A 25,520-nucleotide genomic window follows, 5' to 3' on the forward strand; every position below is an offset into this window, starting at 1 on the left:
AGTATATACCTGGACAAATGCAGGAAGAATGTGTACCTGGGGCATCGTCGATTTCTTCCGACCAACCATCAATGTTGAAAGAAAGGCAATCATTTCAAAGGCGAGGCAGATCACCGGAAGAAGCCCGCCATCCATACCGGTGATCATGTACTTGCTATGGTCAATGATTTACAAGTAATCTTTAAAAAGGGTCCTGGCGGACTATCTGTTTCGAATGACGCTGAGGGACGCGCACCCATGTGGAAGAAGAAATCTATATTTTGGGACCTACCCTACTGGAAAGACCTAGAGGTCCGCTCTTCAATGGATGTAATGCACGTGACGAAGAACCTTTGCGTGAACCTGCTAGGCTTCTTGGGCGTGTATGGGAAGACAAAAGATACACCGGAGGCACGGGAGGACCAACAACATGTGCACGAAAAAGACGGCATGCCTCCAAAGCAGTATGAAGGTCCTGCCAGCTACGCTCTTACCAAAGAAGAGAAGGAAATCTTCTTTGAATGTCTGCTCAGTATGAAGGTCCCGTCTGGCTTCTCGTCGAATATAAAGGGAATAATAAATATTCCAGAGAAAAAGTTCTAGAACCTAAAGTCTCATGACTGCCACGTGATTATGACGCAACTGCTTCCGGTTGCATTGAGGGGGCTTCTATCGAAAAACGTTCGATTAGCCATTGTGAAGCTATGTGCATTCCTCAATGCAATCTCTCAGAAGGTGATCGATCTAGAAATCCTACTATGGTTAAGGAGTGATGTGGCGCAATGTCTTGTCAGTTTTGAGCTGGTGTTCCCACCATCCTTCTTCAATATCATGACACACGTCCTAGTTCATCTAGTCGACGAGATTGTCGTTTTGGGCCCTGTATTTCTACACAATATGTTCCCCTTTGAGAGGTTCATGGGATTCCTAAAGAAATATGTCCGTAACCGCGCTAGGCCAGAAGGAAGCATCTCCATGGGCCATCAAACAGAGGATGTCATTAGGTTTTGTGTTGACTTCATTCGTGACCTTAAGAAGATTGGTCTCCCTCAATCGCGGTATGAGAGGGACTGACTGGAAAAGGCACACTAGGAGGGGACTCAATAATACGCAGAAAGGAAGATTTACACCTCTCTGTTTTCCTTGGAACTCGGAACAGGAGTTAGGCCGGCGTGATCACACTTAACCTAATCCTGACATTACACTAGTATAGACTTCACGGGGGCACATCTAACAAGCTCTACCAAATTATTTACGATCGAGTACAGTTGCAATTGCATACGATCTCTGTGGTGCCTAGATCCGATGGGGTGCATCACATCATGCGCATCTCGGTCGCCCGCCTCCCCTCCTCACCATCGTCCGCAGCGACGGCGGGCAAAGCCTGGTTGGCAGGGCGGCGGCAGGGCTTCTCCCTCCTTCGAGCGTCTCAGGCGGCGCTGGACGGCTAGATCACAAGGAGGCGTCAGGCTAGCACGGGGTCCGGCGGCGCGGTTCAGCGGCGGCGGCTCGGATGCGAGTTCACGGCGAGGTGTTGGCTGCATGGTGTGCAGACCGGGTGGTCACGGGCGCCGCCGTGTTCAGGCAGGATCCATCTGGATCCGATGCTTGGACGCTTTCGGCCGGCAGAGTGGTGGTCTTCATAGAGGCGCCATCTTGGGAGGCTCAGATGTTCGGGCGAGAGATGCTATGGGTGGTGGGCTCCGCGTAGTTCCAGCAGCGGTGATGGTGTGAAGGTTGGCAGGAGGAGCGGCGTTGTATCTACCGTGTCAATGGCAACGAGTATTGGCGGCATGGTGCAGTTGGATGTCGACGACGGATGCGGCTGGATGAACGAGCGCAGGGCGGTGGGTCTATTTGGCGCCGTGGCGGTGTTGAAGGCAGGCCTAGCAAGGTCGGGGCACTAGTACTTGCTTTGAAGATGGATCAGTGGAAGACGGCGGCGACGGCCCTTGCAGCGTGCGCATGTGGTGCCCACTGAAAGTGCGCCGGACCGGTGTGTAACCCAGTCCACGTATTGTGGCTTGGATGGGGCATCCATCATTAGATGTTAGGTATTGGTGTGATGTCTGTTTGGTATTAAGCTCGGACATTCGACACCCTTCATCACACGGATAGAAGTAGTGACATGTGTTGCAAAGATGGTGGATTCAGTCTTAGTGATGTATTGCCTTCTAATGACTTTGTGAATAATTAATAAAATGAATGCATGCATCCTCTAGATGCAGAGGCTGGGGTACATCCTCCTTTTAAAAACAAACGCGGTCGCCCGCCACGGCCAGGGCCACCCATGGACCGATCTTCCGCCGGATCCGCTCCTTGAAATCTCCGGCCACCTCCAGCACGCCGCCGACGTGATTCACTTCCACGCCATCTGCATGTTATGGCGCCACGCCGCCCCAACGTCCAGCCATCCCAAGTGCCTGCCGTGGGCTCTCACTTCATGCAACGATGATATCATGCACTCCGTCGTGGACTTTCGTTGCTCCCTCGAAACGCCGACCTCTTGCCGCATCCATGGCAACGATACGCTGGCCCGCCACCATAGCCATGGGGACGTCATCATCGCAAAGCCACGAGGGGCACCATGGATCCATACCAGGAACTGGATGGCTAGCACGGATGACATGAATGCCTGGATCTTTGTTGCTCTTCCTGAGCCAAGACTCATAAACATTTTTACCGGAGCCGCCGTCCTCCCTTACCAGATGAATCAAGGATGTCGATGGAGGATTTCCGTGGTATCGTCGACAGCGATGACACCCTTTTCCTATACAACTTTCAAACCAGGTTCCGCTTGCTCTGGCACGAGGCAGCCTTTACTGCGGCTATCTTGTCTCGCGGCGATGCAATATGGAAGGTCATGAAAAAGACTCTGAATTTGTCGACACAACCTTATGCCACATATCATGACCGCAATGTCATAGTGTGGGCCGACGATTCTATCTTGTGCTTCTTGATGACGCAGGACGTCGAAGCCAACGGCGCTGATATCAGCGGCAGCCTTGAGTTGGGGTGGAACTTAGAGGAGGAGGATATCAATTATTCTCGTCAATGCAGCTACATCTTGGAGTCACATGGTGAGCTGTTGTGGGCATCTGTCCTATTAAAATGGACTTGGAAACGTCATGGCTACGGCGACCCGGCACGCGCCCTGAGAGTGACGGTGCATGCGATGCAAAAAACGTCAAGCATCGGCAAGATGAAGTGGGTGAGGAAAGAAGGCCGGAGCCTAGGTGACCCTGTCCTGTTCCTTGGGTCTCCCGCTAGCTTCGCCATGAAGCTCGACGAAGGCAATGGGTGTGCCTACTTTGTCTATGGGGGTGGCGTGTTTAGATACAACTTTGTCCTCGGCGAGGCCAAGCTCATGAAGTGGCTGCGTTCAGGATGCTATGCCGGCCAGAATTGTGTGTGGCTTCGCCCCAGCCTGTCATTTACTCCAATGCAGGAAATTAAAAAAAAGACTTGAGGCTCGAAACAAGATGAGAGAGAATTGTCATGCAGTGGGTTTCCTGGCGATGCACCAACCCGCTACCCCTTTCAGTCTCCTTTGCTTAGTAGTTGTCCTATCTGGCTTGATGCCTAGCTTGCGATCTTCGAACAACGATACCTGACTGATGTATTTTCGTTGATTGCAAAATTAATGGAAAGGGGTGTGAGCCCGGTTGGAAAAAGATGAGAGAGAATTAATTTCCTAAGTCAAAGGACAAAATATAATTAATAGCTCTGCTTTCATTTTGTCTCACATATTTTGGAAACAAAAAAAGTGTTTTTGTTCAGACCCTCTTGTTGTAAATATTTTATAAGTTTTTGGTTTCAGGGCTTGAACTTAATTCTTTATGTTATGTAAATTTAAAAGTGCACGTTTGAGAATGTGGCACACTTCAAAATTAAAATTGTATAATAGTTCTTCATGACTTTGTAATTTACTTGCAAACATGTGTATGCATTTCAATTTTATTTAATGTATGTACTTTTTTTCTTCAGTATAACATGACCAGATTTGTACATCCCTGCCAAATTCCATTATGTTTGATAATTGTGCACTGCAATTTTTATATAGCATTGGAAAAGGTTATGAACCAAAATACTTCATAACAATGTGTCATAGAAAAGAATCAGCATTGGTATAATATGTTGTGGAATTTATCATTGTTATTTGTAAAGGAAAGCAATAAATAGAATCAGCGCGATATATAGAAAATTGTAGTTGGTTTGCCAGACGCCAGCTACTGGGCCTTCCTCCCGTAGTATCTTCTCCTCAACGTCCCCATTCACCTGCACGATCATGCAAAGATGAATGTGGATGCTAGAGTGATAAGATCAGGACATTTTGGAGCTGTGGGGGTAGTGTCGAGAAGCACTTCTGTGTCGTGAAACATTGGCCCTTGCAGATGCCTTATCCAAAAAATGACCATCACTTCAGATTGCAAGGTGGTAGTGGAGTCTATAAGACAGGATCAACATCAAGCTATGGAGCAGTCATACATGAAATAAGGAGCCGTGCTAGTTCTTTTATTTCGTACATGAGCTTAGGAGCTCGAATTTCGAAGTTCACAATCTCGCAAAGCATGCACTTTCATTAGGGGTTGGCCGCCGTGTTTAATTTGGTTAGGCCAACCTTTATAACTCTCTTTTATTCCTGTAAACATCAAGTTGATTAAATAGACAAAGCAATATCTGATATACTTGATCTAGTTTGATTTACTTAAGGAACAAAAAATGTTGTTAAAGTAACTCATATTTTTTTTCTTATAATTTTGGTGAGAGAAACTTTCAATCTATTCATAATCAACCATGAAAGTACAGTGAACACCATATAGATAACACAAATTACAACCAGATCCATGGACTAGAGATGACTACAAGCACTGGAGCGAGCCAAATGCGCGTCGCCGTCATCGCCCCTCCCTTATCAGAGACGGGTAAATCCTGTTGTACAAGACAGGCGGGAAGTCGTCGTGCTACAACCCCTCAAGACCAGCACATCAGAGCAGGAACCATCGCGATGAATATAGTCGTAGATCGGAAGGAATAAAGGAATTGATGGCCCGTTCATTAGCAAACTTCTTGCTTGCGGGTACATAGTCAAGGCACTAGTCAAAAGAGGGTTGAGCACATCATAACCTAGACTGGTTGTTTGTCCTAAGCTGATTAATGGAACGATGATATAGCGACTCAGAATGACGGTTTTCAAATTCTAAAAGAGATCAAACAATGGGTGTTTCTTTCCAAGGTTTCAAGCTTCTCTGGATTCGACACGGGGCAAATTGGGCGACACACTTGTGCGCAAAAGAAGCTCTTAGTACTACTTCTTTTATGTGCTTTGATTGACGTCATTCTTAGATTCCTAACTAGAATTATTCAGTCAGATTGTAATTTGTTGCCACTCTAATAAAGTGATGGATTATTTAAAAAAAATTGTGAACACATGAACAAACAAGAATTAGGCCCAAACAGATCCACCGAAACTAGCACTGACCGATTCTGACGATGCTAGACGCACCATCGGCATGGAGATCGAACATGAGTGACTTATTCCTACTAAGGAACACGACAGCCGCCACACAGCAGAACCAAGATATTGAACCTACCAAGAACAAGAGCGGGGTCCCTCCCGCCGGGGGGGGGGGGGGGGGGGGGGGCATCCTCTACAGTTTAACTGCTATGATACTTCGAAAACCAACAATCTTTCTATAGATGTTTGAAAACCGGTCGTAAATCCCTAAAATTCCAGTGATCAACTAAAACAAGTCATATATATTGAGAGGTGAATTAACCAAGATGAAACACATGGAGACGCGGTATCGAAGGTTTGAGAACGCCTACAATACCATAATTCAACTAGAGTAATTTCTCAAGAAGGGTCCTTTTGTACTCTTCATCAAAATTTAAGTATCTTATTTCAAAGCATAGCACCTTGGCCCATAATACACAATTTCACAATCAAAAAAGTACTCTCTCCGTCCAGGTGTATAAGTCACCTTACGAAAACCAAATAGTCCCAAAATACTAAGGCACAGTGCATTAACTCCCACCCTATTTCTTATTTCTTGACATATATAAAGGAATGAACCAATAAGAGATGTGGAGTAGTGATATGCATGTTTTGCTGAGCTAATGAAAAAACCAAATCACACTAGCTATTACGATGCCTACGAGGTGTGTATATGCTAAGATTATCATAGAGTATCTAAAAGTCACCGGAGCAGCAGCTTTAATTAACTTCTTGATCGATGCATTAACACGTACGTTACGTAGGTGATGGAGCTAATTAATTGGTTGGTTGAGCTCCACGGCCATGACCCGGAGCTCCTCGTCGACGACGTCCGCGCCGGGGTAGTCCCTGGGGATCTCGATGTAGGCGTATCCCCTGGCGTGGTACTGCTGGAGCACGTCCCTGTGGATGTCCCGGAGGTCCTGTGCCGCCTGGTACGCCCGGAGCATGGCGGCGACGCCCTCGTCGTCGAGCCCCTTCCCACGCAGGAACTCGACGCTGTATGTGCGAATGGGAGGACGAGGCGGCCGCGACTGGAAGATGCGGATGGTATTGTCGCTTACCAGCTCCATCTTCCTCCCGTCCTCCGTCACCACCATCTTCGGGAGCGGTCTGGCTGAAGCGGTGGCCGGTGGTGTCTTCATCCACGAGGTGACGTGAGCTGCTCGGCGGCAGCGACGGAGGCGACGTGGTCGAGATTGGTTTGATGGTGGTACGTGGAGCGGTTGAGGTGGAGGAGAGTCCAGGTTTACTTATAGCTTCCCCGTTAACCCTAGGCTGTTTTTTTCCTTTTGTACAACGACGCTAAACTTTGTTGATAATCTTTTTTTCAAGAAGAAACAGCTTTATGGATCATCAATAATATATAGACAGAGGATCACGAAGAAGACCCAACCAGACATTGCGTCACATCCACCAAACTAGTAGCAAAATTCATCATAAATTGGTAGCTTTAGAGCATCTACAGCCAGACTTAGAAATCCGCCCCCCTAAACGTGCTCGGACGCGCCCGAGCAAGCCCGCGACGGTGACCGATCAATCATCAAATGTCCTCTTCCGCAACTGGATATTTCATTAGAAAATTCTCAAATCCATATAATTACATGTAACATAAAACCTAGTCTAATCTTCGCCCACGTCCGTCCTTATTGTTCTCTTTCGTGTCCATGCCGGCAGCTGTAAGACCCACGAGGTGAAGGTCCGATCGCCAGTGAGGTAGAGTAGGACATGGGACACGGCCTGTCGTCCCACATGGGATATCAGGCGCCATCGTCTGGCATGCTCTACTGTTTCTCTTCAGAGCCCCATCTGCAAGTGGCTTCTATATCTTAAAGCTTGGCTGCTCGCATAGCACACCCCATCTGCAAGTCATCTGTGTCCGGCTGGGCCTAAATCCGCTTCAAAATGTCAATTCATAATTTAGTTTAATCTCTAAACTATTTGAAACCAAATGATTTTTCTACTTTGCCGCTTCTTTTTGTGTTAATTGTTGGATCTTGTTTATTGATTATATGTTCAGATGCCCCGAGCGATATCAATGACACGGAACTGGTTTGTGGTGGTGGACGACGTCGGATGGTGTGCAGGTATGAGGGTTGACTTGATCCGCGTTGGTTGCCTTCATGTTGTGCTCTTTTGTCTACTGCCTGTTTGTGGCGTCGGTCCGAGTCGAGTTCTCCGTACACTGTTGTGTCGTCAAACGGCTCAGAGCAGATGGCCATGGGCATGTCGGCGTTCGAGCTATCTTGGCGACGGCCATTGGCAGTCATTGTGTTGTATCACCCCCACCCCCGGTCCACCAGTACAGGCCGGTGACGCAAGTGTGGGCGCTTCCTACCGTGGAGGCGAGACCCAGACATGGTGGCTGGTGCATGTCTAGGAGTTGAAGGAGGTGCCTTTCGCTCCTCCTACCCTGGTTGGGTGGCCATGACATGGATGGTTTGCGGCGTCTATGGGCATGGATGCCGGGGCTGCAGCCCGGATGGTGGTCTGCATGTTTGGCTCTCTCGAGTGCATCATAGAGGCGGTTGTGACTATGTCTCTTGGTTGTCTGAGCGGCGAGGGGTGCAGTGGCGGGTTGCTCAGGCTCATTCCCTATCCCGGGCAATGGCAATGACCAAATCTGGATCGGGTGGCTTGTGCTCGTCATGGCGGTTATGGGTGCATCATGCTGGCACGGGTGAGCTGCCGAGTGAAATCTCCGTGTTTTGGCGGCGACGCCTACGTGGGCTGCTCTTCTCTTGTGGACGTTGTTGTGGTTCTTGGCTCTATGGTTCTGGGTGAAGACCTTTGTCCATCTCAGACTCGACAACAGCGATGTGTAGTTCCATTTTCCCTCCTAAGGGCGCTATCGTGGAACTTAGGTGCCCTAAAGCATGTCGTGGTGTTGTATTCAGACCTAACCGTGTTATCTTTCGCCAACGTAGTCACGTGCGTTTGAGTTGTCCGGCTATCCCGAGATCTGCTGTGTAAGAGGCCTCCCTCACTATCTTGTATCCTATAAGTCGGGCGAGAGCCTGTTTCAAAAAGATTCGCGAACGGCACATATTTATATACTCAACGAGTGTAATTTCAGGAACATCTTCCTGAAGATTGGAGAAAACCTTAATTAGTTTGATAGCCAAAAAATAAATTAATAGTCATGCATGTTTTGCTCGATCAGCAAAGAAAAGCTAAAGCTTAATCCCAATGCCTATAGCTAATTAATAGGACTAGAGGATTCGGTAACATAGCAGCTAGCAGGCCTGTAGTAAAGTAGGAGTACATGATGATCGAGATAATCATCACAAAACCTAAACCTCGACGTTGTCGTGGTCACGCATCACGAAATAGGCGTGTCCCATGGCGCTGTACTGCTGGAGGATGTCCATCTCCATGTCCTCTGCGCGGCCTCGAACCCATCAATCAGGATAGCCAGCTTGGCCTCGTCGCCGTGGACCACGCGGAGGAGGCGCTCGTTGCTCAAGCGATGGAGGGGGCGGCGAGGTCGATACGACCTGAGGTCGTCGATGAACCGCTGGGACACCAGATGCAGCCGTTGGCCGTCGTCCGTGACCTTGATCAACGGGAGCCCCGCCGCCGTCGCAGCCTCGGCCGTCGCTCTGAGCCTGGAAACCACGACCTGGGCCACCGGCATGTCCTCCATCGCGTTAGGGCTTTGAGGTGCTGCTGGTCGTATCCGGCCGGCGATTAGACGATACGTATGATGGCTTCCCCAAAGCCTTACGTGTGGGATGTGGACGAACAGAACGTCTCCGGCTCGGACTTGTGGCCGATCGCCCGATCGTAAGCGATTTTGCTTGGTTCAACAAGTCGTGACGTACACGCGTTAACGTACATGAGCACGTTAATTGCATAGCTCGAAATAGGAGATTGAGAACCACACGAGTTTGCATAGTAACTTCGGTCACCACGGGAGTTGCACTAGGGCTCCGGCATATGGCAACTTCGGTCATGGCCAGGCGCGTGCCAGCAGCCAGCCCGTGGGCCTTCCTCCCGTCGGATCTGCTCCTCGACATCTCCGGCCACTTGCACGACGCTGGTGACTTCGTCCGCTTCCACGCCGTCTGCAAGCCATGGCGCGACACGGCGGGGGCGACTCGCCCCATGTTCCTGCCATGGGTTATCGCGCCGGGAGACGATGTGGGCATCATCCGGCAATCCACCGTCGACTTTCGAGGTATCTACTCCAAGGCCTCGAGCAACCATGGCTATGTTGCCATTGTGGAGCCGCCGGGCGCACCATCTAACACCACCGGGAGGAACTGGGTGGTTGCCGCAGATGGCACGGCAGCCTCGCTCTTCGTCGCGCATCCTGAGCCAAGACTCGTCGAACTTTTCACTGGAAAGGTCACCCCCTTGCCTCCTTTCCCGCTTGAGCAGGTGATGGAGTATCCCCGCGGCATTGTTTACCCTGATGGCACCATTTTTCTGTACCAATTTAATTACGAACAACGCCAGGATCATCGTTTTGATAAGACGCTCGCCTTCACGGTGTCCATCCTGCGCCCAGGCAATGTGACTTGGGAAACCATGAAGAAAAGGTTGAATGTACTTATAAGGAACTGTTGTAGCGCTGCATATCACAACGGCGAAATCCTAGTTTTCGTGGGCGCCAACATATGGTGTTTCCTAACGCTGAATTTCGAAGCCAACGGCGACAACATGGGTGGAATGCTCGAGGAGCCGTGGAATAGAGTTTCCACCTATGTCTTGGACTCTCGTGGGGAGCTATTGATGGCGTCCATCTGGGTGGATGAGTCATTGCAGTGTTACGACAACCACCACCAAGTGCTATCAGTGACAGTGCATGCACTGAAAGAAGTGGAAGGCAGCAGCTGGAAGCGATGGCTAAGGAAGGACGGCCGGAGCTTGGGTGATCGATTACTGTTTCTCGGATCTCCTGCCAGCTTTACCATGGACGCTGCACAACTAGGCACGAGCGGCGGGTATGTCTACTTCCCCTTTAGACGCGGCATGTTCTGTTACAATCTTGCCAACGGCATGGCCAAGCGTGTGAAGCGGCCTCGTTCTGAATGGCGCGTCGAAGACCTGTGCGTGTGGCTTCAGCCCCAGCCAGCCATTGCTCCAATCCAGGAAATCAAAGAAAGCATCAACGGTGCGAATGAGTAAAAAAAATGTATTTTAATTAGCTCAAGTTTTATTTTGTCTAAGAAATAATTTGACGCCAAACGTTCCTAATTTAGTGTGGTAATCAGTTGCTCTGCTTATATGTTCCAAGCTGAAGAAGAACCGAGTCTTCAAGCACACCTCCCTTGGGACGTCGGTGTCGTGTCATCCACAAGATACGCGCCCTCTGCCACGAGTTGGGTGTGGTGGGTTATGGTATTCTAGCGAGAAATTATCCCATAGGAGGATGGTGGGTCTGGTTCCTTCTGGCTTGTGTGGTCTTAATCCTTGTAATTGCAACATCTTCTCCTTACATAGACACGCAGATCTCTTGTGGGTACTCAGAAAAAGGAATTGAAGGTTCGATTCAAAGAAATTGAGAAAAAGGTGCAGATGTTGATGATTTGTTAGAATTCCAAGTTAACATTGCCTACTAATTTGTTACCACAGTTGAACTCATTTCCAAAAAATACTGATATGTCAACGACTGTCTAGTCGAGTATATGTATCATCCAGCATCCATATCCCCTAGGCCATCTACACTGTTTAACAAGCAGCAGATATATAGAAACACTGTCAGGTAACAAAAAACCTAGGCATGATCAACTACATACGCCACAGGATAAATAATACACCCCCTAAAAATTTACACGAACCTTAATGTTACATAAAAAAAGAGGGTATTGTCATACATTTACGATCAACTATTTATAATTCATATTCTTCCAATGGATCAAATAAGAGATCGGAACAATCTAATTTTTTTTCTTATTGAAGGGGTAGCTAATTCAAAACTACACCTTTTAATCCGCATCGAAATCTGTAAACTTTTCTTGGATGGTGGACCGAAGTAAAGCTCGAAAGGAAATTCAAAATGAAACCACTATTAGACAATAAGGCTATATATTATTTGATTTGGACGATCATGATCATTTCATCAGATAAGTCCGTATAACTCTGGCAAGCACTCACGCATGCCTTTAGGGTCTCGTCTAGGGGCACTTGAGCTTGCCGTTCTTGGAGTTCTTTAAGTTGGCATAACAGGGGCATTCATTACGGGTCGCCTGGCTGGTGCCGGAGGGGACACAGTTGCACTTGTCGCAGCAAATGTTGCAATCCTTGTTGCATATCTTGTTCTTCCAGTTCTTCGCCCATCGAGCCTGGCATGCCGATGGACAGTCTGGGAACAGCAAAATATGTATCAGATCACATATTATTAGTTGATCAAGGACACGTCACACATGCATGCATGCACGTACGTACATACCTATCTTCGGTGCCGGCTGCGCGTCGACAACCATGAGGAGAGCGACGAGGAGGAAGAGCACGATGACGGCGAGAGGCTTGGAGGATGCCATGGATGTAGCCCGATGGTTCCGGAGACTAAGTATGCAAGTAGGCCAAGCGAGCAGCTACATATATATACAGATGAAATGGAGCAACTAACGGGGTAAAAAATCAAGTATAGGAACAAAGCGTAACATCTAATTGGATCTCATTTAATGCCATTGATATGGCGTTTACGTTGGGTAAGAAATCAGTTTGGAACATAAGTACTAATAAAGCTAATTTAGCTGGAGCTGGCTGCAGATCAAGCCATAAACTGGGAGGCGTATTTCTTTCTTTTTACATTTCACAACACCTTCGTTATTCGGTTTCGTGCATGTGTTATGCAATTGATCTGTCTGGCTTTCTATTACCCTTCGCTGGATTTTGACATTCAATTTACAAGTAGTAATCCTTCCAGAATTTATAATAACCCAAACACACACAAAAAATTGTCTCTCTTAGCTGTCCATGAAGTGGCTGGAATTTGCCAAGTAAGAGGGGAAATGTGTCACTGAGAAACTATATATTGACTAGCTTTTACTGTGTATGGTATGCCATCACCATCAGCTCGTAAAGGGGAGGTTGGCATTCCATGATCCTGAGCCATACGTGTAGACCTTGGTGCCAAGTCACTTTCCACAATTAAAGGGCGAAGAAACTTCATCTTGGAATCGCCTTCGACGGTGGGGCCAGCAACGACTCTGCAACACACAAGTGCTGCTCACTGCTCAATTTACAAGACAGCTCTTGTTTTGCCGGCCGCCATTACAAGACCACTCCTACAGCTCCCGCTTCAATACCTTCCTCTGAAAACTTCCTTTCTTACCTTGGATCCAACCATGGCTTTGGCTTTTGCTGGTAAGGCTGTGGCTGTCTCAACCATGGCTTTGGCATTTGCTGGTAAGGCTGTGGCTGTCTCAGCCGTGTGGATGGCGGGTGCCCCGGTGGACGGGAGTCCTGGCAGCGGCTGTTGTGGCTCGCGGTGGCGCTAGATCTGGCCGCCCCTGCCCCCCTGTTTCGAGAGCTCCGCCCCGGCCAGATCTGTCCGGCTTCTTTGCGGGCCGCCGGATCTTGCGTCGTTGGGGTGGTGGAGGCGGGGATTCGAAGACCGGGAGAAATTCCAGGCCGGCCTCGTCGGTCTTGGCGGCGGCGACGCTCGTGGCGCCGTTCCCCTCCCTGGAGGCGCCGTTCAGGTCAGATCCGACGCCCCCATCCCTCTAGTCTCCCGGGTGAAAACCTCAACTCTGTTGGGCGGCGGCGGCGCCCTCGGCGTCGCGTCCTTCCTGAAGGCGCCGTTTTTGGGAGCTAGGTGGGCAGTGGGCTTCTCGGCGATGTGGTGGGTGTGCAGCGGCGGCAGTAGCTGGTCTTCTTTGTCAGCGGCGAGTTCTTCAGTGGCTCAACGCCTACAGGGACACTATGCTACTGCTCCTCCGTCCGTTCCGTTCCGGCAGCTCTTTCTCATCCGTGTCCAGTCCGTGGGTGTTGGGTGGTGCTCTGCTCCTTGAGATCATTCCGTGGCTAGTCGGGTGAGCTAGGTTCCTTTCCAGATGCAGCCTACCGGTGTCTTTCCTCCCAGGTTCTAGGGTGAACTGCTACACTGTCAACGGTTCGGCGCCTTCGAGCCAGGCGAGGAGACAGGGGTCTTCTTTGACAGTGGAGCTGGGAGGACATGGCAATCCAGGGCCGCTGGTGAATTGGCGACGACGTGCCCTTCCTCGCCGTCCGAAATGCTGCTCCTGTGCTGACATTCTCCTTCTCCCTGGTGATTTGTATGCGAATGAGGACCTACACATCCCCGAGCTGCGTGTCTCCTTTCGATCATTTAGCTGGGTGTGTGTGAGGCTTGTGTGCTGCTGTCCAGCGCCTCTGTATCTTGTCGTTTTTTCGCTTTCTTGTGTTGGTTTCGAGTTTGTAATCCTGGCCGGTTGATGGCTTTGTTAATTCAAAGCCGGGCTCTTCTGGAGCCTCCGTTCTAAAAAAACAAGCTTGAGAAAAAGGTGAAATCTAGAGGTAATATGGTGAGCAGCTCCCTGTACAATTGTAAGCAGATGTTTATCCAGCAGTTGAATACCATGCTTAAGGTTGGTGATTTTAAGAGAATGGTAGATGCCCTAAAGAAACTTGATGAGGTTGCTTCTGCTGCGGAGCGGTTTATCATGCTCGTGGATCGATTTGATCCTTCTAGTTTGAGGCACATGAGACATCAGGGAATTGGTAATCCTCGTGAGACTAGTTCCTTGTTGTTTGATGGAAAAATAGTCGCTGTGATACCGAGAGGGATCGTGTAGTTGAATGGTTGGTCAAGCAAGAAAGTGATGATATTCAAAACTGTGATGTTTGCAGTGTCACCACTTACGCTATATTGGGCATAGGTGGCATGGGCAAGACGACACTAGCAGAGGCATTCTACAATGACCAAAGAGTGATGCAATGCTTTGATCAGACTATGTGGGTGTTTGTGTCCAATGAGTTTGATGTCCTTGGTCTGACAAGGACATCACTAGTCTAAACTCGCTTCAAGAGATCCTCAGAGGGAAGCTGAGCTCGAAGAAATTTTTGCATGTATTTGATGATGTATGGAATGATGAGAGAAGGCCGGACTGGGAGAAGTTAGTCGCTCCTCTGAAATTTGGGCAAAGGGGAAGCAAGCTCTTATTGACAACTCGAATGCAATCAGTTGTAGACATTGTTGAAAGAGTACTAGGAGGAACGGCCGAGTCTTTGAGATTGGAGGGTCTACAGGATAATGATCTTTTCGCACTTCTGAACAAGCACGCGTTTTTTGGAGTGAATCCTGATGATTATATGAACTTGCAAGATATTGGAAAGAAAATCACTAAAAAGTTGAGTGGAAGCCCATTAGCTGCAAAGGTATTGGGCGGGCTGTTGAATGACTCTATGGATAGTATATACTGGAACCGAATGCTAAGAGAAAATATTTCTAGCATTGAGCATGGTAATGAAGGTGTTATGAAAGTTTTAAGATTAAGTTATCATCATCTTCCTCCACATCTACAGGCTTGCTTCAGATATTGCAGCATGTTCCAAGAAGATTATTGGTTCAGAAAAGCTGATCTGGTACAGTTATGGATGGGCTCTGGACTGATCCAGCAATCTGCAGATGAAGATCAGATACCAGAGGATGTGGGTGAGCATTATTTGGGCATTCTGACAAGGAAGTCTTTCTTTGAACTGCGCTCAACAGTCCAGTGGTATGTCTTCTAATTGTGGTGAGTTTTCTCATGAATACTATGTGATACATGATTTATTGCATGATCTAGGACGTACCGTTTCCAAAAAGGAATGTATCAGAATTTCCAGCGATGATTATGGTAGTATTCCAAGAACAGTTCGCCATGCAATACTTACCGTGGTAAATCATACATCGTTTACGGATTTCTCTGCACTAAAGAAACTGCTTATATCATTTGATGAAACAATAATGAAAAGGGATCAATGGATTGTACTGGAAAAAGTGCTAAAAGTAGCAACAAAATTATGGGTTTTGCGTGTACACAGGTCCTCGCTTTTCAAGCTGCCTGATGCCTTTGGTAATCTAATGCACCTTCGATATTTGTATCATTCGGAACTGCATAAGGAAGTGGCAAAATATTCATTTTGGTGTCCTTGCTCTATATACAAGTTATATCATCTCCAAAGGGTAGAGTTAAATAAATGTTTGTTGGTATCCTGTAGACTGCAAAACTTGGTGAATCTGAGATATCTATTCTTTTCGGGTTATCTAATTGGATTTCCGCCTAACTTTGGACACTTTAACTTCTCTTCAAGAGTTAAATGTTATTTGTGTCCCACCCCGCTATGGTTTCTGGCACGTGAGCTTGAGGATCTAAAAGGTCGCCGCATTTATATGCTAGTGGGCTTGAGAATGTCAGTGCACAAGAAGGAACTACTGCTAAGCTGGGTTCTCCGGCTGGCGGCTCAGGTGTGGCTAGGCAGTGCGGCTGTGGTGCGGGCTGCGTTTGGGTTCGGCCCGGCAGCTCGTCCAGGAGGGATTCGGGACGGGGTGGCAGCCCTCCCCCCCGGCTCCGGTGTTGCAGCGAGGATCTGCGGCTTCGTGGCAATACAACGCAAGGTGGGTGCCAGATCTGCTGGCTATGGCTGCGGTTGCCGGGGCGGTGGCCCTGGATTTGGTGGTGGCGGCTTCGGCCAGGGGCGGTGCGTGCCTGGACGCGGAGGATCGGGAAATCCTGCGCCCAGTTGGAGTCAGACGGCGTGCCTTGGTGCTCTACAAGGTTTGGTGGGCGGTAGTTTGTGGCCGGCCGGTTCGGGCAGTTGGTGGACGAGCTTCACCGGGAGAAATCCTATCTCCGGCCTTTGCCGGATGCGGCGGCGGCGACGCCCGCGGGCGCCGCTCTCTTTCTTGGAAGCGTCGCTACAGTGTGCTGCCTCTCCCCTCTTCCCGCGGCCTTGGCTCTGGAGGAAAACCTCTGATCCGCGGGATCAGGCGATGAAGGTGCCTTCACGTCTTCTTCCTCCTTGGGGGCATCGTCTTGGAGCCGGCTACAACTGGAGACCGCTGGTTGACGGCATCTTCGCCGCGGTGGTTGGCAGCATCTTCGCCGCGTGGTTTGCTGAGGAGGCTGTTTCTGGGGCATTGATTTCTGTATGGCAACGATGACGGCGTCGAGAGGAGCTTCGGTCGCGGCTCGGGCTTTGGTAGTCGGATCTTCCCGGCGTGTCCGAGGTGCTCTTCCGTGGGTTGCCTGGTTGTTTTAAAGTTGGAGCTGCGGTGGAGCGAGTCCAGGCAGCGACGATGACAGGCTCTCGGTGGTCGTTTGCGGTGAGCACGGTCGGCGCAAGTTCTGCATATTTCCCTCGTGATGCTCGTCGTCAAAGTCGGAGCTGTCGGTTATTTGTGCGTGTGGCCATCTGTTGGCATGTGCCGTCATGGCTTGTGCAGCTGTCCTGCAGCTCCTGCAGCTCTGTGTTCCACGTCGGTGGCCAGGTTGGCCGGTGGTGCCCATTTTGTGGGCTGGATTGTGTCGTTTTTAGCCCGGTTTTCCGTCAATTAACCGGACAATTCTCCTTCTTCTTAATCAATAAAAATGGCAAGTCTTTTGCCTCGTTTCAAAAAAAGGGGAAAATATCATTATGTTGTCACTCTCTTGGAAGAGTGGTCAACTGGAAGCAGATGGGGAGGAACTACTAAATAGCCTTCGACCTCACACGAATCTTGCCAAGCTGAATATTGAAGGATATAATGGTATGAGATCTCTGTGTTGGATGGAAAATCCTATGCTGACAAACTTGACATATGTTTCTCTCTCATATTGCAACAACTGGCAACACCTTCCACCTTTAGGCGGACTACCTTCACTCAAATATCTCTACTTACAACATAAGAATGCTGTGAAAAGAATAGAAAGTTCCTTTTATGGCTGTGAGATGCCTTTTGCCTCCCCATCTCTTAAGTTGCTCTCAGTTGAAATGCTTGCATTGCTAGAGGAGTGGGTTGGATCGGAGGATATATGATTCTGTTTCCACAGCTCAATGAACTATTCATTAGACAAGGCAGGGGATTGAGAAATATACCAGCACTGCCATCTACTCTTGCTCATCTTGAAATATTTGATGCTGGTTTGTCTACTCTTCATGCAACTTATCATCCTAGTGAAGGATCAGTGCACCAAAAGCCAGTACGTTCCAGGCTAAAGATCTATGGTTGTCCAAATCTAGTGACACTGGGCCAACAATATTGTTTCCTTTGACTGGAAGAATTATGCATTGAGCACTGTGAAAATCTGTTGCATTTGCCAATAGATCAATTGCAGACACTCCAACTCCTTAATTAAAAGTTTGACAGGGAGGGGTTGCCCAAAGCTCATGGCCCCGCAGAAAGATATCAGTTTGCCATCGTCGATCATAAAGCTTCATATATATTCATGTGGTGTTTATGGGGTGTTGAATATATGGTTGTGCATGTATATTGTATATCTTGGCCCACCTCCTAGTCATTGTATAGTTGAGGTCGGGGCCCACCTTGTACTCCCATATATACGTGCGTTATGCACCGATCAATACATCGAGTTGCATTGCCAAAACTTTCTTTTCCAACATGGTATCATACCTCCGATCCTAAACCCTACTCCCCGCCGCCGCCGCCGCGATCTCTATCGCCGCCGCCGCACCACGCCGCCGCTGTCACACCCTGCCGCCGTGCCGCCGCCCATGTCCAGCCGCCGCCTACCCTAACCGCTTCCGCACCCCTCTCTCCTAACCCTAGCTGCACCGCCTCTCCCGAGTCGCGCTGCCCCACCTCCCCTCCCGCACCCATGGCATCTCCCGGATTCTCCTCCACCACCCGCACCAACCGCACCAACCCGTTCGCTGGCCCGACCCCGTCCTCATTCGTGATCTCAACATCCTCGGTCGGGTTCCCATCGTCCTCGATCATCTCACCTCCACCTACTATGCCTCGAAGACGTACTTCTCCCTTGTGTTCCGTGAGTACAATCTCCGGGATCACGTTGACGGCTCCGTGGATTCCCGGTTCATGGAGGACGATGAGGAGTGGATGACCATCGACGCCACTCTCATCCGTTGGTTCTACACCACCATCTCGAAGGGCCTCTTCCACACGGTGGTCTCTGCCGAGGATGATGCTCACGCCGTCTGGACCAAGCTCAATGGCCTCTTCACCGACAACGCGCTCTAGCGCAAGGTTTTCTTGCACGGCGAGTTTTTTGGGTGTCAGCAGCACGACTTGTCCGTTGACGATTATTGCATGCGCCTCAAGAAGCTCGTTGACAAGCTCCGTGACCTCGGTGAGAAGGTCTCCGACGAGCTTCTTCTCAGCACGCTCATCGCCGGCCTGAACGACGATTTCGGGAACGCCGCCTCCAAAATCCCCCTCATCACCGATCCGACTTTTCCCAAGGTCGTGGCATACCTGAAGCTGGAGGAAGGGAGGATGCGGATGTCGTTCACTCGGGCCACTCACACCGCCCTCACCGCCGGCACCCGCGGTGGCGCCCCGCCCACTGCCCCGGCTCCTCAGCCGCGGCCCGGTTCGGACCCCTTCCAGGCGTCGCCCCCGCCCGGGTTTCCCTACCCGCAGCAGCAACCGGCCCAGCAGCCAGCACCCACCGAGCGCCGCGGTGGCTGCCGTGGCCGAGGCGGCCGCAAGGCCCCAGCAGCAGCAGTCGGCCGCCCAGGGTGGGCCCCCCCCCGCCAGCAGCAGCAGCTGCTCCCGCCGGTGCCCTGGCAGGCCGGCCAGAACCCCTGGACGGGGGTTATTCACGCGTACTCCATGCCTGTACCGCACGACCCCCTCCCCGGCTTCTTCGGCGCCCGCCTGGCTCCTCATCAGGCGTTTACGCGGCTCCTCAGCCGTACGCACCCGTGCTGCCCTATGGCCCCTCCGTGGCCTATGGGTCGCCTTCGGCCGGCGGGTATCGCCCGCTCCCCGCGGCGCCTCCACCACTGCCGCAGCCATCGGCTCTGGCTCTTCCACCGGCGCCCTGGGACCCCGCGCTCCTAGCAGCTCTCCACACCGCCCCCACGCCGCAGCAGTACACTGGCGGTGGCGACTGGTACATGGACAACGGAGCCACGGCTCACATGGCCGCCAACCCTGGTAACCTTCTCACCGCCCACCCCGTTCACACTGCTGCTCGCATTACCGTGGGCGACGGTTCCTCCATGCCCATTACTCATGTTGGTCTTGCTGCTTTTCCATCTAACTCCATGCCATTATATCTTTCTAATGTACTTGTCTCTCCTGACATCATTAAAAATCTTGTCTCCGTTCGTTCTCTTACACGTGAAAATCCCGTCACCGTTGAATTTGACATGTTTGGCTTTTCTGTTAAGGATGCCCGTACCCGGATGGTGCTCCACCGATGTGACAGCCCCGACGAGCTCTACCCGGTCCACTCATCCACTTCCTCTGTCGCCGCAACCATGGCGCTTTCCGCAGGAGTGGACCTTTGGCATGCTCGACTAGGACATCCCAACACCGCCACCCTTCGTCATATTCTTTGGAGTTTTTCCTTCACGTGTAATAAGATCGACGATCACACTTGTCATGCCTGTCGTCTCGGCAAACATGTTCGTCTTCCATTTAGCACTTCATCGCATGTTGCTTCATACCCATTTGAGTTAATTCATAGTGATGTTTGGACCTCTCCTGTTAAAAGTAACACGGGCTATCTTTATTATCTGGTTATACTTGATGATTTTTTGCACTATGTGTGGACCTTCCCGTTGCGGCGAAAGTCGGATGTTGTTGCCACTCTCACCGCTTTCTACTCTTATGTCTCCACGCAGTTTGGGCGTCCCATCCATGCGTTGCAGACAGACAACGGTAAGGAGTTTGATAACCTTGCCATCCGCCACCTCGCCACACACGGCATGATCTTTCATCTCACTTGCCCGTACACTTTGCAACAGAATGGCCGCGCCGAGCGCGCTTCGCACTCTTAATGACTGTGTCCGCACGCTTCTTTTTCACGCCAACGTGCCACCACGTTTTTGGCCCGACGCGCTTGCCACCGCATCACTACTCATCAACATCCGTCCATGTCGCACTCGCGGGAATTTTGCACCTCATCACCTCTTGTTCGGCACGCCACCCTCCTACGATGAGCTACGCATCTTCGGTTGCATGTGCTACCCTAGCATCGCTTCCAGTACTCCGCATAAGCTCGCTCCTAGGTCCTTGGCTTGCATCTTTCTCGGCTATCCACCCAACACCAAAGGCTACCGCCGCTATGATCCTATCTCACATCGGGTGATCACTTCCCGACACGTTTACTTTGATGAGATGGTCTTCCCGTTTCAGTAGGTACCTTCGGACGTTTCGGCCTTGCCCGCTCCCGGTGGTTCTACGGTGAGCTTTCTTGGTGATGGCCGTCCGAGAGCATCTCTTGGGCCGCCTCCCGGCTTTGAGGGCGCTCCTCACGCCACGGGTCGAGTTCCTCCCTGTCTGGCTACCTAAGGGGCCGCACCTCTCCTCGGGTCGGCTTCCCCGACCATGGCGCCCACCACGTCCCCGGCGCCCGCGACGCCCCCGGCATCCCCGGCGCCCCCCTCGGCGACCCCCGCGGCCTCGCCCGCAGCCTCGCAGGCGGCGGGCTCTTCGTCATCATCACCTGCTGCCGCTCCGGACCCGTTGCTCGCCCGATGACTCGCTCTCGGGCTGGCACCCTTCGCCTGAGCACGCGGTATACCAGTGATGAGTATCTTCTCGCTGCTTCCGTCTCCGAGCCGTCTCCTCTCCCATCCTCAGCTCGAGCCTCCCTTCGGGAGCCTCATTGGCTCGCTACGATGCAGGAAGAGTTTGACGCTCTCCAGTGGAACCGCACCTGGTAGCTCGTCCCTTGGCCGCCTCTTGCCAACATCATCACGGGCAAGTGGGTCTTTCGGCACAAGACTCGTCCGAACGGCACTCTCGAGTGCTACAAAGCTCGCTGGGTGGTTCGGGGCTTTCGGCAACGCGCGGGCGTGGACTTCACCGACACTTTTGCCCCGGTTGTCAAACCGGGCACGATCCGCACCGTGGTTCAGTTAGTCGTCTCCCGAGCTTGGCCCGTGCATCAGTTGGACGTTTCCAACGCCTTCTTGCGCGGCCACCATGCTGAGCAGGTGTTCTGTGAGCAGCCCACCGGCTTCGTTGACGCTGCGCATCCAGACCACGTGTGCTTGCTCTCCCGTTCCCTTTACGGGTTGAAGCAAGCGCCCCGGGCCTGGTACCAGTGCATCGCTGCGTTCCTGCAGACGCTTGGATTCACATCCACTCGCTCCGATGTGTCCCTCTTCGTGTATCATCACGGAGCTGCCACGGCCTACTTGCTGCTCTATGTCGACGACATCATCCTGACAGCGTTCACTGCCGAGCTCCTTCAGCGGCTCACTGCTCGTCTTCGCGATGAGTTTGCCCTCAAGGACTTTGGGCCCCTGCACTACTTCCTCGGCATCGAGGTGGTTCAACGGCCAGATGGGTTCTTTCTGCATCAGCAGTGGTATGCCCATGAGCTTCTTGACCGTGCTGGCATGCTTAACTGCAAGCCCGCCGCCACGCCCATCGACACCAAGGCCAAGGTTTCCGCTCTGGAGGGCTCTCCCGCGTCCGATGCGGCCTTCTATCGCTCCATCGTGGGCGCTCTGAGTTGCATTGCCAAAACTTTCTTTTCCAACATGGGGCTTGTCTTGTCAACTCTATGTGCAGCCTCACATCTCTTAGTACTGTGTATCTAGCCGGCACCCTCACTTATCCTCAGGTGCCGAACACTCGCGCCGATGAGCGTGTCATATTCATCTCCCATCTCCTCCGTGGCTTTGGATTTCCATTCCATTCCTTTCTTCAGCGGTATCTCTACTTTTATGGGCCCCAACTCCACCACCTCGCCCCAAATTCTATTATGCGCATTGCGTGCTATGTCACTTTTTGTGAGGCCTTTCTCCGTATTGAGCTTCACTTTGGGTTATGGTTGAGACTCTTCTGCATTAAAACGCAATCGAACGGCTCCAAGCCCAGTGAGTGTGGAGCCGCCATGATCAGCAGGACACCCAACTTGATATGGCTGGAAGGCAAATTTATAGATACAGTGAAGAATTGGCAAGAGGACTGGTTTTACATAGAGGATGTCCCTCTGGGTAACCAAGAAGGAATCTCCACTCCTTTTGCTGCCTCTGGGTATGGATCAGTATTGACCTAGCTCACCGATGTTATATATACCTCTTGTAAGCTGTCGCATGGGATATGTTGATCAGTTGTAAATCGCAGGTGTTTGTAACCTCCCCCGATATAGTGAAGATTTGCTGGCTGGCGCCCACTTTTTTCCCCTTCGTGTTAGAGGGGTTTTCCACATTGAATCCTTGTGTCCCTGTGTTTGATTTCGTTCTTCATCGTGTTTGATTGTGTGTCATATCTCTAAAAAATAGAGACAAGTGGAAAGGAGAGGATTGCATCCTGATTTTTCAGGGGAAACGCGTGTTCACGGGAAGGAGGGGATTGTGTCCCGATTTTCTTCGGGAGAGATATGCATGCAAGGAAAGATGGATTGTGTGTCGATTCTTTGGATGGAAAAAATAGAAATGGGGAGGACTTCGTTCGATGGAGGGGCTGGGTACCAACAACGACTACATACAGATTCACTACAAGAAATATATCAACTTGCGACCATCACTATTGGTCACTGAAAGGTCATTGTTTTTCATTTACGACCTTTTTGTGACCAAAAACAGAAGGTCAAAAGCTGGCAGTCGTAAACTGAAATTAACGACCTTCTCTGTGAGAAGGTCGTGGAATTCCACAACCAAAACAAAAGGTCTTTGATTCTATGACCTTCTGTTTTGGTCGCTAGCTCTCTGCCCAGGCCACGCGGGATCCGACGTGGCAAGCTGACATGGCAAAATTGCGACCAAATGAAAAGGTCGTTGATAAGATTCAGCCCGGTCCGATTCGATGTTTTACATGGGCCGAGCCCAACAATTCAGCCTTTCTATATATTTTTTCCCATCAATTTTTGGTCGACTTCATGGGCCAAGCCCAACATTGCAGCCTTTTTATCTTTTTTTTTCAAATGAGTCCAACCCAATGTTTTCCAGGTTTTTCTTTCCTGGGCCTTGGCCTTTCCACATTCATTTATTTTTGTTTTACTTTTTGACCCAAAATATTTGTCCAATATAATTTGATCCTTGGCCTCTTTAAGGTCCAACTCCAGCCCATTTAAATAACATTTTGAAACCAGTTTAAATAACAATATGAATCAAGTTACCACGAATTAGCTGAATATTACAAAAATATCTTAGAACACACATTCTACAAATTTCCATCACATATGTACAGATCCAAGCAACCTACAGCATGTTGTAGTGAAGCCTTCACGTGCTGGAATACTCCAGAACAGGGAAAATAAATAGAACAAGCCTATCTAGTGTTTCACGACGAGAAAACATTGTAATCTGCTTCTTCAAGTACTGCTTCTTCCTTTTGCAAAACATCTGGACATTCAAAAGAGAACAAAAAGTATGTCACTGATAGAAGAAATATTACACGGATACTTTTAAAATAAAAACAAAAGACACACCAGTATTTTATCATTCTACTTATTATTATTTTAACAAGATCATTCTACTTATCTGGAATAGGCATATTTATCAAAACAGGGAATTGAATTCGCACATATGACAAACTTAGCAAGAAATAAGCATTGAATGTTTCACATACACGACAAGGTTTAAAAACGATCATTCAAAGTTACAGCAGCTCAAAGTTCCATTTGAGTATAAGGAACAATACTCATATTCAATCAATAAGCAACTATGTCAAAATTAATTCAGATTTACTAATGTGTGTGCCAAATGATACACCTAATAGGAGAGCGGCGTTAATACTAATCGGGTTACTCAATCATAAGGCATGTGAGCAGGATTGATGAATATGGCATGAAAAACCAGTAATGTGAAACTGGACATACAGGAGAACACAAAACAAAGTAAAATTGTTTAAGAAAGGGCAAATGGGCAACTTTGACACATCAGGGTCAGTATATTTCCTTGGAAATATACTCACAGCCCTGCAAATAACAATGTGCATCAAACAAGAAACCACCAGAGATAAAGCATCTAGAGAAACCAAATATGGTGTCCACTTTATGCTACAGCATCATCATCCGGATTAAAACAACATATGGATATTCAGTGCTGGATTAGACCATATATAGTACCACTACAACAAAATAGGACGTCGTATGTGGCTGTGCACCATCTTACTTTGGTCTCTGGTCCAGATGTCAATGGCTGCAGTTGCTTCTCTGGTCCAGATGTGTCTTCCTCTCCATACAAACCAAATTTCACAAACTGCTGGAGCATTCTTTGCCATAAAATATTCTTTGTTGTGGCCTGATTTTAACTTGAAGCAGCTGCATTTTTAGATGGAGAGGACTGAAGTTAGGTAAGTGATAAAAAGCATCTACCAAATAAGTTGATCTCCACAAACTCAGCAAGTGGATAACAACCACTATTCGTATTTTAATCCAGGAATCCTAAGGCTACCAGATCAGAGCCAAGCCACAACCGACGCTTCCCCTCACACTAATAGCATATCATTATTATTGATCAATTCATGCTAGTATCGACATGGTAGAAAGAAAGAAAACTACCTCTGGTTTGATGTCCTCAGGCTCAGGAATGTACTCCTTGTCTTCCTAGTCTTCTAGCTGCAATCACAAAACACATCAGCCTCTGGCACTTAAAAAGAGCAAGCAAAAAAATTATAAGCAAACTCCACAATGTACAATAGTAGTTCTACCAGTAGCAACAGATGGAGGCAATTGGCTCACCTGCAGTAGGTGTCCAGGAGCAAAGTTGAGGATGCATGGGGCAGGAGCAGCAGGATGCAACTTGGGGACATGGTCGAGGAACACAACCAGCAGCAACAGCTTGGGGACATGGTCCGGGAACACAACCAGCATCAACAGCAGGTCTGGGGAACACAACCTGAAATCACATGGGAAGTTATTTATGCTATAATTTTACTAACAGGAGATCATACAAACCTACTTCAATACTGATTTGTGTATATATAAGTCCCAAAGCCGGTCCAATTTGAGAACTTAAG

At 49.6% G+C, this 25,520-nt stretch overlaps 2 protein-coding genes and 1 pseudogene across 2 annotated transcripts; 2 read left to right on the forward strand and 1 right to left on the reverse strand.

Annotated features, from left to right (window-relative positions):
* Positions 1 to 9,430: 9,430 nt before the first annotated feature.
* LOC141040586 (uncharacterized) lies at positions 9,431 to 10,609 on the forward strand. Its single transcript, XM_073506701.1, has one exon. It carries the CDS (start codon positions 9,431 to 9,433, stop codon positions 10,607 to 10,609), a length of 1,179 nt encoding a protein of 392 aa, XP_073362802.1.
* A 989-nt stretch (positions 10,610 to 11,598) lies between these two features.
* Positions 11,599 to 11,964, reverse strand: LOC141040587 (cypmaclein-like). The gene is made up of 2 exons (XM_073506702.1): positions 11,874 to 11,964; positions 11,599 to 11,786 (listed from the first exon to the last, which is right to left on the reverse strand). Exons 1-2 carry the CDS (start codon positions 11,962 to 11,964, stop codon positions 11,599 to 11,601), a joined length of 279 nt encoding a protein of 92 aa, XP_073362803.1.
* An 810-nt stretch (positions 11,965 to 12,774) lies between these two features.
* On the forward strand, positions 12,775 to 24,998 carry LOC141040588 (putative disease resistance protein RGA4; annotated as a pseudogene).
* The last annotated feature ends 522 nt before the right edge of the window (positions 24,999 to 25,520 follow it).

This window comes from Aegilops tauschii, chromosome 2 (assembly GCF_002575655.3).
Source record: "Aegilops tauschii subsp. strangulata cultivar AL8/78 chromosome 2, Aet v6.0, whole genome shotgun sequence".
In the NCBI taxonomy this organism is placed as follows: Eukaryota; Viridiplantae; Streptophyta; class Magnoliopsida; order Poales; family Poaceae; genus Aegilops; species Aegilops tauschii.

Excerpts from the sequence above, each read along its gene's own strand:
- LOC141040586 (XM_073506701.1), top strand. The coding sequence starts at position 9,431 with ATGGCCAGGCGCGTGCCAGCAGCCAGCCCGTGGGCCTTCCTCCCGTCG.
- LOC141040587 (XM_073506702.1), bottom strand. The coding sequence starts at position 11,964 with ATGGCATCCTCCAAGCCTCTCGCCGTCATCGTGCTCTTCCTCCTCGTC. Across the intron at positions 11,787-11,873 it reads GCAGCCGGCACCGAAGATAG|ACTGTCCATCGGCATGCCAG; the intron begins GTATGTACGTAC and ends TGCTGTTCCCAG.